The sequence below is a fragment of the Vicia villosa genome, linkage group LG6, assembly GCF_029867415.1.
Source record: "Vicia villosa cultivar HV-30 ecotype Madison, WI linkage group LG6, Vvil1.0, whole genome shotgun sequence".
NCBI lineage: Eukaryota > Viridiplantae > Streptophyta > Magnoliopsida > Fabales > Fabaceae > Vicia > Vicia villosa.
In genome coordinates, this window is record NC_081185.1 from 27,613,516 (window position 1) to 27,626,138 (window position 12,623).

A 12,623-nucleotide genomic window follows, 5' to 3' on the forward strand; every position below is an offset into this window, starting at 1 on the left:
TTGGCTTGAATGATCCTTTTGTTGGTAGTTGCAAGTTTATTATCTGTGATGGTTATAATACACCATTTTGGTACTCAAAACGGTTGGATGATATGGTTTTGAAAGAGGTTTATCCGGATTTATTTTTAGCATCCCGACTTAAAAATGTTTCGGTGGCGGCCATGGGAGGGTGGGGGGAGGACGAATGGAAATGGGGGGATTTAGGACTTCCCGATTCCGTGATGGTGGATCCATCTCTTAGTGGGCTCCGGTTGTCCTTGATATGTCGCTTGGATAATTTCAAAGGATGGTCGGTTGGCAAGGATACGGTAGTGTGGAATAGCAATTCCGAGGGGATCTTTTCGGTATCGTCTTGCTATGAGCTATATGAAAAGTCTTGTATTCCTTTTGGTCCTCATCCTAAGCACATGATTGCCTTTGATTTAGTGTGGGGTATGGATGTTCCTTATAAAATAAAGGCGTTTGGTTGGCGCCTTTTTCACAATAGGCTTCCTATGAAGGATCTTTTGGAGTTGAGAGGTATGCCTTTGTCCGTGGATGATTTAAAGTGTATTTATTGTGGTGCGTGTAAGGAGAATAGGGATCATTTATTTTTTGGTTGTTTGGTGGTGAAAAATATTTGGAAAGAGATAGCTTTTTGGGTGGGTAAAGGGGCTTTTTCGGTTGAAGAGTGCTTCTCAAATTTTATGGATTGACACTTATTTTTTCATAGTAAATTGGTGTTGGATAGAAAGTTGGACATTATTTGGTTTGCCACAATTTGGTGCATTTGGTTGGTTAGAAATGGCGCTTGTTTTCGCAAAGAGGCGTGGAGTGTTAACAACATTGTTTGGAACATCAAGTTGTTGGCTTGGAGATGGTCGTTTTGTGGAGAAATTACTCAATCCAATTATTCTCTATACGAGTTTTGTAAGAATCCGTTGTACTATCTTTCATAATGTAATTGGTTAGTAATTTTTCTTTTGGCGGGGCTTCCCGTTTCATCTCTTGTAAGCGGGTTGGAGAACCCTTAGTTCTCCCTTTTAATGATATCTTGTCTTATAAAAAAAAACATGAAAGAAAAAGTCACAAGTTAAAAGCTACAAGCTCAAAAGCTACTTCAAATAGCTTTTCAAAAAAAAAGATAAAAGCTAGTAAAAAAGTTAAACGTTAAAAGTTAAAAACAATTACCAAACACAACTTTTTTATTTATATGAGTTGAAAAACTAAAAGCTAAAAGCTCTTTTTCATTTAACAATTTCATTAATTAATTTTGAATAGTATTTTTTAAATAGACATTTATGTCTCATTTATTTTTTGTCTCATTTATGTTCGACAACTTGTTTTCATCTCATCTTCTCCCTTTGCAGTTCCAAAAGTTGAATATAAAGACCATAATAATTATTAATACTAGGGTTAATAGTAATTCACACCCTGTAATGTTAGCGAATTTTACTTTTCCCCCTCCCTATCTTTTGGCAACGGTTTTTTCAAAAAAACCGTTGCCAAAACCTGTCTTTGGCAACGGTAGGGGGGTAAACCGAAACACGCTCATATTACGGGGGGTTAAACTACTATTAACCCTTAATACTACAAGAAACATTTTCCAAAGTTTATTGGTAACTACATCTCGTTTTCAAAACGTTTAGTTTTCACTCTAAGAAAGGTTATTATTTATAAGGGAATCAAATCATTCGTTTCATTTACATGCATGATGGAGTCTTCTTCTATTCCATCATTGGCAGTGCAAACGGAAAGCCTAACTGTGCCAAACTGGCTTGAACTTCCAAGAGATGCAACTGTTAACATCCTCCAGAAGCTGAATACTGTTGATATAATTACTAGAGCTTGTCATGTGTGTCCCCTATGGTGGAATATATGTAAAGACCCTTCTATGTGGCGCACCATTCGCATGAATATGGATCTTACCTATAACCGCGCATGTTGGAAAAAGATTTGTCACACTGCAGTTGGAAGAAGTCGTGGTCAGCTAGAAGATGTTAATATAAAGTATTTTGCTACCGATGATCTCCTTCAATACATTGTTGATTGGTAATTATTGGCTTACTTTTCTTTTTATTGAGTCTTTTGTTATGAGTTGTTAATAGTTTTTAATTCAAAATTTTCAGCAGTAAACAACTACGACGGTTGCGGCTAATAGATTGTCGAAGTCTAACGTATGAAGGATTTAGTGAAGCATTAAACAAACTTCCACTATTAGAAGCACTTGATATTTATCATTGCACATTGTCTGAGGATTTACTTGAAGTTGTTGGTCGACATTGTCCTCTTTTGAATTCACTGAGATATAGGAATTCTATTGATGACGAAGAAGGTTACATTGATATAAGTAATGAACATGAACTTGCATTACTTGAGGAAACATTTTGGAGAGTGGGATTTTATAATATCCTAAACACTGGGAACTTTGTAACAAATGAAGGGGTTTCTGCAATTCTTGACGGTTGTCCTCTTCTTGAAACTCTTGATCTTAGAGGATGTCGTAGTTGGGTGTTGAGTGATAGTTTAGAGAAAAGGTGTCATCAACAAATCCAAGATTTTAGATCTCCTATATACTATGTGTACTTTTCTTTCAATGGACAGTTAATACTAGGACCTGCTAAGTGAAAATCCGAATGGAGCTTTTGATTGTGAATGATATTGTGATATTTGTGAAATTTATTGATGATGAATTGTATGATGGTGTTGAATTATTGGTAGTATCTAATTATTATCCTCAAGTCTTTTTTATCCTATTTTTATAAATAATTTCCCTTTAACTTTGCATAATATTTCATTTTGTTTGTTCTATGTTTATGCATGTTGATCTTTCTTAGACAAAAATGTCCCAACATTAAGTTAGAAAGCTCTTTATTGCTTTGGCAGAGTGATGTTTATAGGTTTTCAAGAGTCTATACTTTGGCATTTGCGGCTATAACCCCTTTTTATAAAGGCATTATTAGTGTTTTAGATGACCCTCGTCCATTACCTTCAATCTTGGTTAGGCTGATAAATGTCAATAAATAAATCATTCTGTCATTTGACAGATTTTTGGTTTCGTTATTAAATCATGTGCTTTTTTTTGGTCCATGTCTAAAAAAAAAAATTAAAATAACCATGTTTTAAAATGAAATACAAAAAAAAATCATAATTTGAGAAAATTTATCAAAGTGTATAGGTTTGGTAAGACACCCAGGTGCATGAGCCACTTGGGATGCCACCTACCCTTAAAAATTTAGTGAATGCGCCACCTGAGATGGCACCTACCCTAAAATTTTTAGTGAATGCGCCATCAGGGATCGCGTCAATGTTGTGCCCTTTTTAGGGTTGCCATCTCAGATGGCGCCTATGTGTTAGGGTTTACACATAGGAGCCATCTCAGATGGCTCTTATGTGTTAGGGCTTTTTCTATAAAAATACCCCATTCCCCTTCATTTCGCATACAGTTTTCTCTCCCATTCTTCGATTTTCTCTCTAATTTTTTCATCATGTCCGATTTATCGATTTTTGAGAGCTGGGAATGTTGCATTCTCACCTGTGAAGCCCCCGATAAAAATGAAATTTTGGAACATTCACGGCATGGACCATCTGAAGAGGTCGTTGATGCGTTGGTTAGAAGGGGAGTACGCGCCCGGTGAAACCATTCGAAGAATCTAAAGGGTTAAAACGAGGACGTGTATTATCAAGGGAGAAACAAAGAGTTAGTTGGCTGAAGTGAAGACTGGCCAAGATGTTTGAAACATGATGCATGGGACAGACGATATTGCGTTGGTTGTTGTGATATCGTAAAACCGTCGTTAACCCTAATTATGTTATTTAATGTCTGTGTTGTCAATGTAGTGTTGTTTATGTTTATGTTGATTCTGTGTTGCTTGTGTGGTTGTGTGAGTGTTGTAATGAATATGTTTCGCCATTAAATAAAGTAAAGTTCATTGCTTCAAAATATTTTACAAAGTTTTTACACAATAGTTGGTGGAGGGCATACATTTAAACATGCGTTGAGGTTGTTCCACGACTAGGACATTTGTTTTTGTTGTGCCCTAGCTGACGACAAATGCTACACTTTTTTTCTATTTTTCATGAACATCCATTTCGATTCTAATACGAGAACTGTTGGAGCAACCCTTTTTCTTTCATCGCATCATATCATTATACTAAACTACTTCCCCATCATACTAAGGCCAGTAATCTTCCTTCGCTACCACTGGAAATGCGACATTGTATATCTCGAGCAAGGTGTCAGTCTTGTAAATTGGAGATTGTAAGTACAATGCATTTCGGTGTGCATATGCACATACTGCTATGACATGTGAGCAAGGCATACGAAATGCTTGAAACTTTCCACAGTCGCACCAATGATCGTCTAGTAGAACCCTATACTGTTGTCTCGGTAATCTTTCATTGTGGTCAATTGTTTCTTTAACACTGAAGGTGCGGTTGAATCGATCGAAAGTAGTAACATGATGATTGTTGGCCTTTGCTGATTGTTCTTTTAAAAATTTCATGCAACTCTCGTTGAACAGTTGTCCCGATTTTCTAACAGCACTCCACCTTTTACCTCTTGTTAAGAATAGTGAAGCCATCCTAAAGTAGGTTGCATCCACCAGTAATATGGGTTTCAAACGCCCGAGTTAAGACCAAAAAAGTAGATGTTGGACACCAAGTTAAGAGACTCACCGTCGGCGAACTCCAACCAACCGGCTCCGAAAAACGTAGGAGAAACAACCACGTCGACGAAGCGGAGAAAGAGCATAACCAACGGAAAAGAGGTAGTGCAGAGGAGAGGCCTCAACACACCACAAAGCAGCTTAGCTACATGGTGAACCAAAACCTTTGAATTTTTGGGAGATGAATGAAACCAGGCAGCGGTTTGCTTTTCTAAGTAGATAAGAGAGAGAAGAGAGCGTTAGGGTTTCCAAAACACGCTTGTTTATCCAATCCCAAAATCGTCAAAGTGGAGTAATCAAGAATTTTTTATTTTTTAATGAAAAATATAATAAATAAAAGAAAAACAACATCTTACAAGAAAAATCACAAAGCATAAGAAGTAACCAAAAAAAAAAGAGAAAAACAATGAAATAAAATAATCAAAAACCTCTAAACACAACCTAGATATCAAAACAATCAGATCTATCACAACAAGGATTTTTTTTTATGTAGCTAGACTTTAAAATTTTAATTGTACAGAAGAATGTTTAAAATTAGATTTACTTTTATAATGAGATTAAATACAAACAATTTTATTTAGAATATAATTTTAAAAAATAAATATGAAAATAAATTTTAAAAAAATAATTATATATTTTAATTTTAATTTTATGAATAAAAACGAAGTATATATGTATCAATTTTTTGAAAACAATAATGGAGAATGATCCGACAAAATGTTGAAAAAATTGTTACAACACATAATATACCCTCAACCAAGGGGAAGCTAAGGCCTGGCTAGAGTGGGTCATTGCTCAGGTTGTGGGCCGAATATTTTTTTGATTTGGAGTCAAAAATTAATAAAAAGGGCAAAAAAGAAAGAAAAAAAGTGTGAAAGAGACAAAAAAGAAGGACGAAAAAAGAAACAAGAAAAAGGGAACGACGACACGCACGACCCATCAACCACCTCTCCCTTCGAGTCTGACGACGCCCCCACCCCTCCGAGTCTGACAGTCCGACGTCCGCCCTAATGCCCACTCGCCTCCAAGCTCCAGCCAGTCTGAATTCGAAATGAATCGCCACTCGCAACCTCCGACGAAACTCTGGTATTCTCTTGCTTTTCCTTTTTCTTGTTTCATGATTGTCATTGTTCTCCTATTCTGCTTGTGGGTTTGTGGATGGAAAAAAAACTGATTTTTGATTTGAGGAAGAAGAAGAAGAAAAGAATGTAGCTTATTTTGCACTTGCAGAGAGTGATCTTTTTTATTTATTTCATGTTTGATTTTTCTCCATAAATTATTATGAATATTGGATTTATTGTTATTAATTTTGCAGCTTATTGAGTTTGTTGATTTGATACTTGTTTACGTTGTCTTAAAAATATGGAGGTATTATATTTTTGTGTTGCAATTTAAGTTTCAAATGGAGATTAGAGGGGTACTGTTTCATGTTCAGAAAAAAAGAATAGGAAGAACATAAAGAGTAAACAGATAACTTGTTTCTATTTTTTTTCATTTGTTATTTTACTATAATTTGTATAAATCGTAAATTGATATAAATATACTGTATAAATTTGTTTTAAACATGATAGAGATAATTTATTTTTATTCTTTTCTTTAGTTATTTTTAAAAAAAATTGATAATAATATAATATATTGTATAAATTGTTGACCGGTTGTTATTGATTGTTTGATTTGTTTCATTCAATGATAGAGATGAGGGGTTTTTGGTTGATAGAGAAAGTAATGAGAAACCGAGAAATATTTGGTATTTCTATTTATTTACAAACATATTGAGTTAGCTTTGATATTACTGGTGTCAACAACATCGGTTGGAAGAGCTTTTTAAGCAATGAAAATTATCAAGTCTAAATTGTGCAATAAGATCAACGATGTGTGATTCAATAACTTGATGGTGTGTTACACCGAGCAGACGATATTCAAGTCACTTGATGATATTGATATTATTCAAACACTCACCAGAAAGAAGTCTCTCAAAGGACATTTTCCTCGTGATTTTATATAACACGCCATTATAAGGTTATATTTCATCTCTTTTATTTTAAACGTTGACAAAATGAAAAGTCTGTTTCATTTTGCCTAGGCTTTATACTTTTTCCTGGCTGCGCCACTGCCCTCAACTAACCCAGGTCCACAGTACACTCACACCCTCTAAAACAAATATTTAACTACACTTTAATACAAGAGTATAAGAGTACAAATAAAGTCAAATACAACTTTAAAGTATTTTTTACCGGTTAATCTTATAAAGAAAAACTTGAATATTATATATAGCCTTAGATTATGTATATCTTCACAAATCTAAATAATGTGGAACTTCTTCAACATATATATTTTCAACCAAACCCAACACAAGGTTCAATCGATTCAACCGATTAAATCATGGTTGAACCGCATATTAAATTTAAACTAAAAGTTAAATAAATATCTCATAAAACATTCTAATAAAATTAATTTATATCATAATTTATAAAATAAAATGCTCAAACAAAAATATAATATAAGCTTGCAAAAGAAGAATAATGCAATGTAAGATCCAATAACAAATCAAGAAATTAATTAATAATCAATATTTATATACTTGTCCTGATTCCTTAACTCACTGTTGTAACATCCCGAAAATTTTATTTAATTAATTTAATTAAGTTTTAAATTAATTACGCGGAATTAGCATTTTATTGAAATTAATTGGAAATAATAAAATGTTAGTTGTTGGGCCATTGGTGGAGTTAGTAATGTGGGGGTGTTAATATGAAGGAACCCATTACTAAATTATGTTATGTTTTCATAAAATAAGAAAATAAGAAGAATTTGAAAAATAGAGGAGAAAAACCTAACATGGAGAGATGGAGAAGTCATGGACAAGAGCATTTTCGTATTCATGGTGCAGCCTTCACAAAATGGGTCATAACTCTCGGCTCGTAACTCCAAATCAGGTAATTCTCGAAGATTCGGATTCTACACGAAATTTCCTTCGATTTGATATATTAATTCGTGTCAGGGAGGTTCTCGATGAGGGATATAAGCGAGTTTGAAGATGAGAGATTCTTGCTGAATTTGAGGAAAAAGGGCTTACGGGTTTGATGAAGAAGAAGGGAAAAAGTCCAGATTCTTGGCTAAGGTAAGGGGGGACTCTTCCGGTTAATTTCTATTATGTGATTATGGGTAATGAGATGGATTAACGTATGATTCGATTCGATTTGGTATATTGGGATTTGATATTGTTAGGTATGTGATGATTTGGGATAATTGATGAATTGGTATAGATTGTTGGTTATTGATGTGTTGTTTTGATGTATAATGATGTGTGATGAGAAATTCGATGATTATATGCTTGTGTGCGATGTATGGAATCGTTTTTGGGTGAAAAGGATGTGAAATCGCAGAGTCTGAATGTAGACCCGTAATTCTGCAAAATCGCCAGGTCGCGCCGCGAACCACTGTTTGCGCCGCGAACCGTTGGGCAGAAAACCAGGAAGTTGTGATACGCTCAGGTCGCGCCGCGTCCATATGTTGGCGCCGCGAAGGCGTAAGTTTTTCTCGTTTCGCGCCGCGAACCCGGTTGGCGCCGCGTGCTGTAGCGATAATTATTTTCTTTGAAAAATGTAAAAATGTGTAACTTTCAAACCGTAAGTCCGTTTTAGATGCCGTTTTGGACGTTGTTCCTTAAATTGAATGTTCTACCATATAAAATAAATATAACAACAATAACTTGATTTTCTTTTGAAAAGTATCGTTTTCTCCAAATGTGGTTTATTCTTGTTTTGTATGGTTGATGAGGTGCAATGGTTTGTTGTTTGCATAATTGAATAGGTGTAATGATGGGTGTTGTTATAATGTGATTGCTTCTGCTTGTTATGCAAAATGGATGTTGTTCATGGTAAATATGGTTATCATGTGTCTTGATGAATGATGATGTAAATGCTCTGTTGTTGTTGGGTTGATTTGTTGTACTTGGTACACGATTGTGAGGGGTGTTATTGTTGTTGCACTGTGTGGTGAATGTTTTATCTGTTATGATGTCGTGGTTGTAAATGGTAATTGATATACACATATTGTTGATGTAAAATATGTATTTATTTATGGTTGAGAAATAGCATAACTGTGTGTGGCTATTGATTATCGTGGTAGTTGATGATTATGACATTTGGTTGTTTAATGTTGATGGTGAGCATGTTATGGTTGATACATGCATTTCATAATCATGTTGTGGGCTGTATCCTTTATGGTGGTGGGACAGCGGTAGCTAATTCCCATTGTGTGGAATTGGTGAGAGAAGTAGCCGAATCTTTATGGTGGTGGATCGGTGAGATGGGTTATCCCATGTTTGGTACCACATGCATATAGTTGCATTTGCATTAGGTTGTTGTGTATAATTATAACATGAATGGAAGATTGTCCAATGTTATAATATTTGATGACGGTGTAATTGTTATGGTGTTGTCTTTTGGTAATGTATTCTTTTATTGTGTGAATTGATGAATAGTAGATGTGAATCTGAATATATGACAAATTGGGTGAATGATATATTATGATGTTTTGTTGCTTATGAATGCATAACATTGATTAATTGAGAATGAGACTCACCCTTACTTTGATGATTTCAGATTGGCGAGTAGCGGCTTTTGGCTCTGGTGAGGATAGCTCATAGGCCAGTTTGTTTAAGTATGGTGTCGGTGTCATGCTCTGATATTGTAACACTGGGGGAACGCTAGTTTAGAGTTGATGATGATACTCTGTTTTGTTGTTATTGGAGTAATTTTGTGAGATATTGCATAGATGATGTTATGCTTATCTGTTGATTATTGTTCCGCTGTATAGAAACATGATTCTGTTAAATGGATGATTTTCCCCTAAGTGAAGCATGACAATTGATTTATGAAAATTTGTTATAATTGAATTGTGGCACCCTTGTTTTCATGTTTTACTCTGAATTGTTTTATTAATTTCCGCGGGGTTTAGAAGGGTGTTACAATAGTGGTATCAGAGCAGGTCGGTCCGTCCGGCCAAATGTTGAGTCAGTTGAGTTGCACGACGGTTGAATACTGTCGGCATTTTTATTCCTTGGTATGCGACATGTGAGTGAATCACTGTCGGTACTTGGTTGTTTGTTGCAGGTGTGGGATTGAAACAAGTGGGGGAGAAGCTTCGCTTCTCGGTTATGTTTCAGTTGAAGAAGATTGATTCAGTAGGCTGTTGTTGGCAACAGTGCGAGCGTTGTTGGAGTTTGTTGTTTCCCGAGTTGAAGGTGACTTGGAATTAAGACTTCACTGGGAATTGAGTTGGAACATCTTGAAGGAAGGTGATTAGAGGTAATTGACAGTTATTGTAAGAGAAGGAGATTGGAGAGTTGCAATGTGTCAGCTCTGCTGGTGTGCTGCGAAGTTGTCAGTTGAGTAGCCTTGCGTCTCGGAAGAGGTTCAGTTACGAGTTTGCAAGGAGGATTGTTGTCGTGATGTTGCAGGAAGCGGACTTCGGCGGAGGAATGTGTCGCTTAAGTTATAAGGATGTTTGGAAGTGAAGAGATATGATAAGGGGCTGTTTGGAATGTGATAGAGTTGAAGAGAATGAGTTTTGGAGAGAGATTTTCGTAAGCAAAACGCAGGAAAATTGCTGAATAGCTGCGGAACTTCGAAAATTCATAACTGGAGTTCTGGACATCCGATTTGAGTTCCGTTTGAAGCGTCGGAAAGCTAACGAGATGAACTTTGTTATAAAAATGGTTGCAGCAGCTGTAACATAATTAATTGTGACAGGATGACGTTGGAAGGAGGCGAAGTTGCGGTTACTCTTGTTCTTATAACTAGACTTGTTTATTGGTACTGCACGGGATGTCAGTGTCAGTGTTGAATGGATCGAAGGAATAATTAGAAGGTTTGTTGAGGAGTAATTTTAAGAATTGAATTTACCAATTGAGGAGTTTTGGATATATCGTATAGAGTGTCGCTGCATGATGTCAGTGTTGCATTTTTCGGGCAACGATTGGAAAATTCATATCTTGAGTTCCGAGTATCGGATTAACGTGCCGTTTGAACCTATGAAGAGGAGAGATTATGTTCTACATTATGGGAAAGTTATAAGTACAGTAGATTGATCCTATGAGGAGATATTCTGAAGACGGTTAAGGAAGCGTGAAACTTGTTGAATAAGAATGCCTACTACCGCGAATTGTTTGAACAGAAAATCGAGTGGAACATGTTGTTGATGAATAGGTTGATGAGATGTTCGGTAATAAAAGATGGTTCGAGTGCCGATAAATTTTAGTGAAGAGTGCATTAGTAGTAAAGATGGAATAAACTTTAGAACTCTTGGAGCCGTATTTGTGATGGCAGAGTAACGATAAGTATAACGGAGGAATTTTAGAGGATTTCTGACACCTATTGAATATGAGGAAGACTTTGTTGAGATGTCGGGTGGGATGATATTTGGGCACGAAAGATGTCATAGAATTTGGAGTAAAACCACACGTTATGAATGTTGTGCTATTGTGTTGCGTAAGAAGTCTTAAAATGTCAGTGCTAATGATGGATGAGTTGGATTTAATTGGACAATTTAGAGACTTGAGTTGGTATGTGAAGGCACTCCTAATAGTGTTAGGTTGAGTATGCTAAAAGATGATTAGTGGTATTCTTGACGAGATTAGAGAAGGTCAGCAAGATGATGTGAGTTGATCGATAAGTTGACTTTGAATTACCAAGGTAGAGGCGGTGGATTCAGAATCAACGAGAATAGTATAATGAGGTTGAGTGGTTGGAGTTGTGTAACTGATGTTTTAAGCTTCGGAGGAATATTCTAGAAGAAGGACACCGTAGTGGATTATTGAACTATGACGATGTTAATGAGTTTGGGTGCAAACTCGGAAATGGACACTATTATGTAGTAACGACGGTTTATGCTTAAATATGATTTTCAACTAATATTGACAAATTTAGGACTTGATCACCCTAAATCTCTTGTTGGTAGTAGATGGAATCATATAGAAGAGATAAGCTTGTTTTGTTACCTTAATGGTTTAAGATGTGATGAATACTAAGCCGTGAGAATAATCACTCACTATGTTGTGTGAACTTATGAAGAAGTGAATATGAAAGAGTGCAACCTGGTGGATGATGACTTAAGACGGGTAATCAGAGTCGCGCAGTGGAAGTATGATGTGGAGTAGTGTTATGAGTACTACTCGCGGGAAGTAAGGAATTAATATGTCGGAAGCCTACATAGAGAATAAGTATTGATCTATATGTCGGAGTTAGAATCCAATGGATGAAAGGATGTCGTGTCGAAGAGTTATAAATCTTTTGAATAATTACCGAGGTGATGAATATGTTGTTATGGTTGTACGTAGTTAACGAGTATGTATTCAGCGAAGTTAAGATGACGAGTTGATACTATATGATTCTATAATAATTTTGTTTTGTTGTTAAGGTGGTATTGTGGATTCCAGATATAATGAGTAATTACACTCTATGAAGGACGAAGTGGATTTAATTCTTAAAGAAGAGTGGGATTCGGTTTGAACTAGTATGTAAGCAATGGTATATCGAGGCTGATGAGTGTGATTATAACTACTTGTGCGTACTCGTTCCGATGGCCGGAATGTTTAATAGATGTAGTAAAGCAGGAATTTGTTTTTGAGTGCGAGTAAGTATTACTGAGTGGTAAAATGGTACCATGAATGATAATGGATGATTCTTGGACGAATGAGTAAAGAGAGTCGGAATCGGGTGAAACTCAGAAATCTATTTGGTATAGATGATTGTAATCAGTAATTAGAGTAGTGCGGGAAAAACGGAATGTAACGTGTTGGATAATTACTGGTGTGACTTAAGAGGAGTCAGATAACTGGAATTCAATGGTATAGGAATATGAGTATTGGGTTCTTGAAGGAAGCGGTTGGTGAAAAGTGTAAGTATTACCTTATCGCTCAGATGGAAAAGTGTGTCTAAGGTTGGTATGTTTGGTAGATGGAATGCATTACTG

At 35.8% G+C, this 12,623-nt stretch overlaps 1 protein-coding gene across 1 annotated transcript; it reads left to right on the top strand.

Moving 5' to 3' along the window:
* Positions 1–1,693: 1,693 nt before the first annotated feature.
* On the top strand, positions 1,694–2,607 carry LOC131613432 (putative F-box/LRR-repeat protein 23). The gene is made up of 2 exons (XM_058885103.1): positions 1,694–2,031; positions 2,109–2,607. Exons 1-2 carry the CDS (start codon positions 1,694–1,696, stop codon positions 2,605–2,607), a joined length of 837 nt encoding a protein of 278 aa, XP_058741086.1.
* Positions 2,608–12,623: the final 10,016 nt, after the last annotated feature.

What these genes read in the sequence shown, in the direction of transcription:
- LOC131613432 (XM_058885103.1), top strand. Translation starts at nt 1,694, where the DNA reads ATGGAGTCTTCTTCTATTCCATCATTGGCAGTGCAAACGGAAAGCCTA. An exon ending in CTTCAATACATTGTTGATTG is followed by an intron (nt 2,032 to 2,108) that starts GTAATTATTGGC and finishes CAAAATTTTCAG; the next exon opens with CAGTAAACAACTACGACGGT.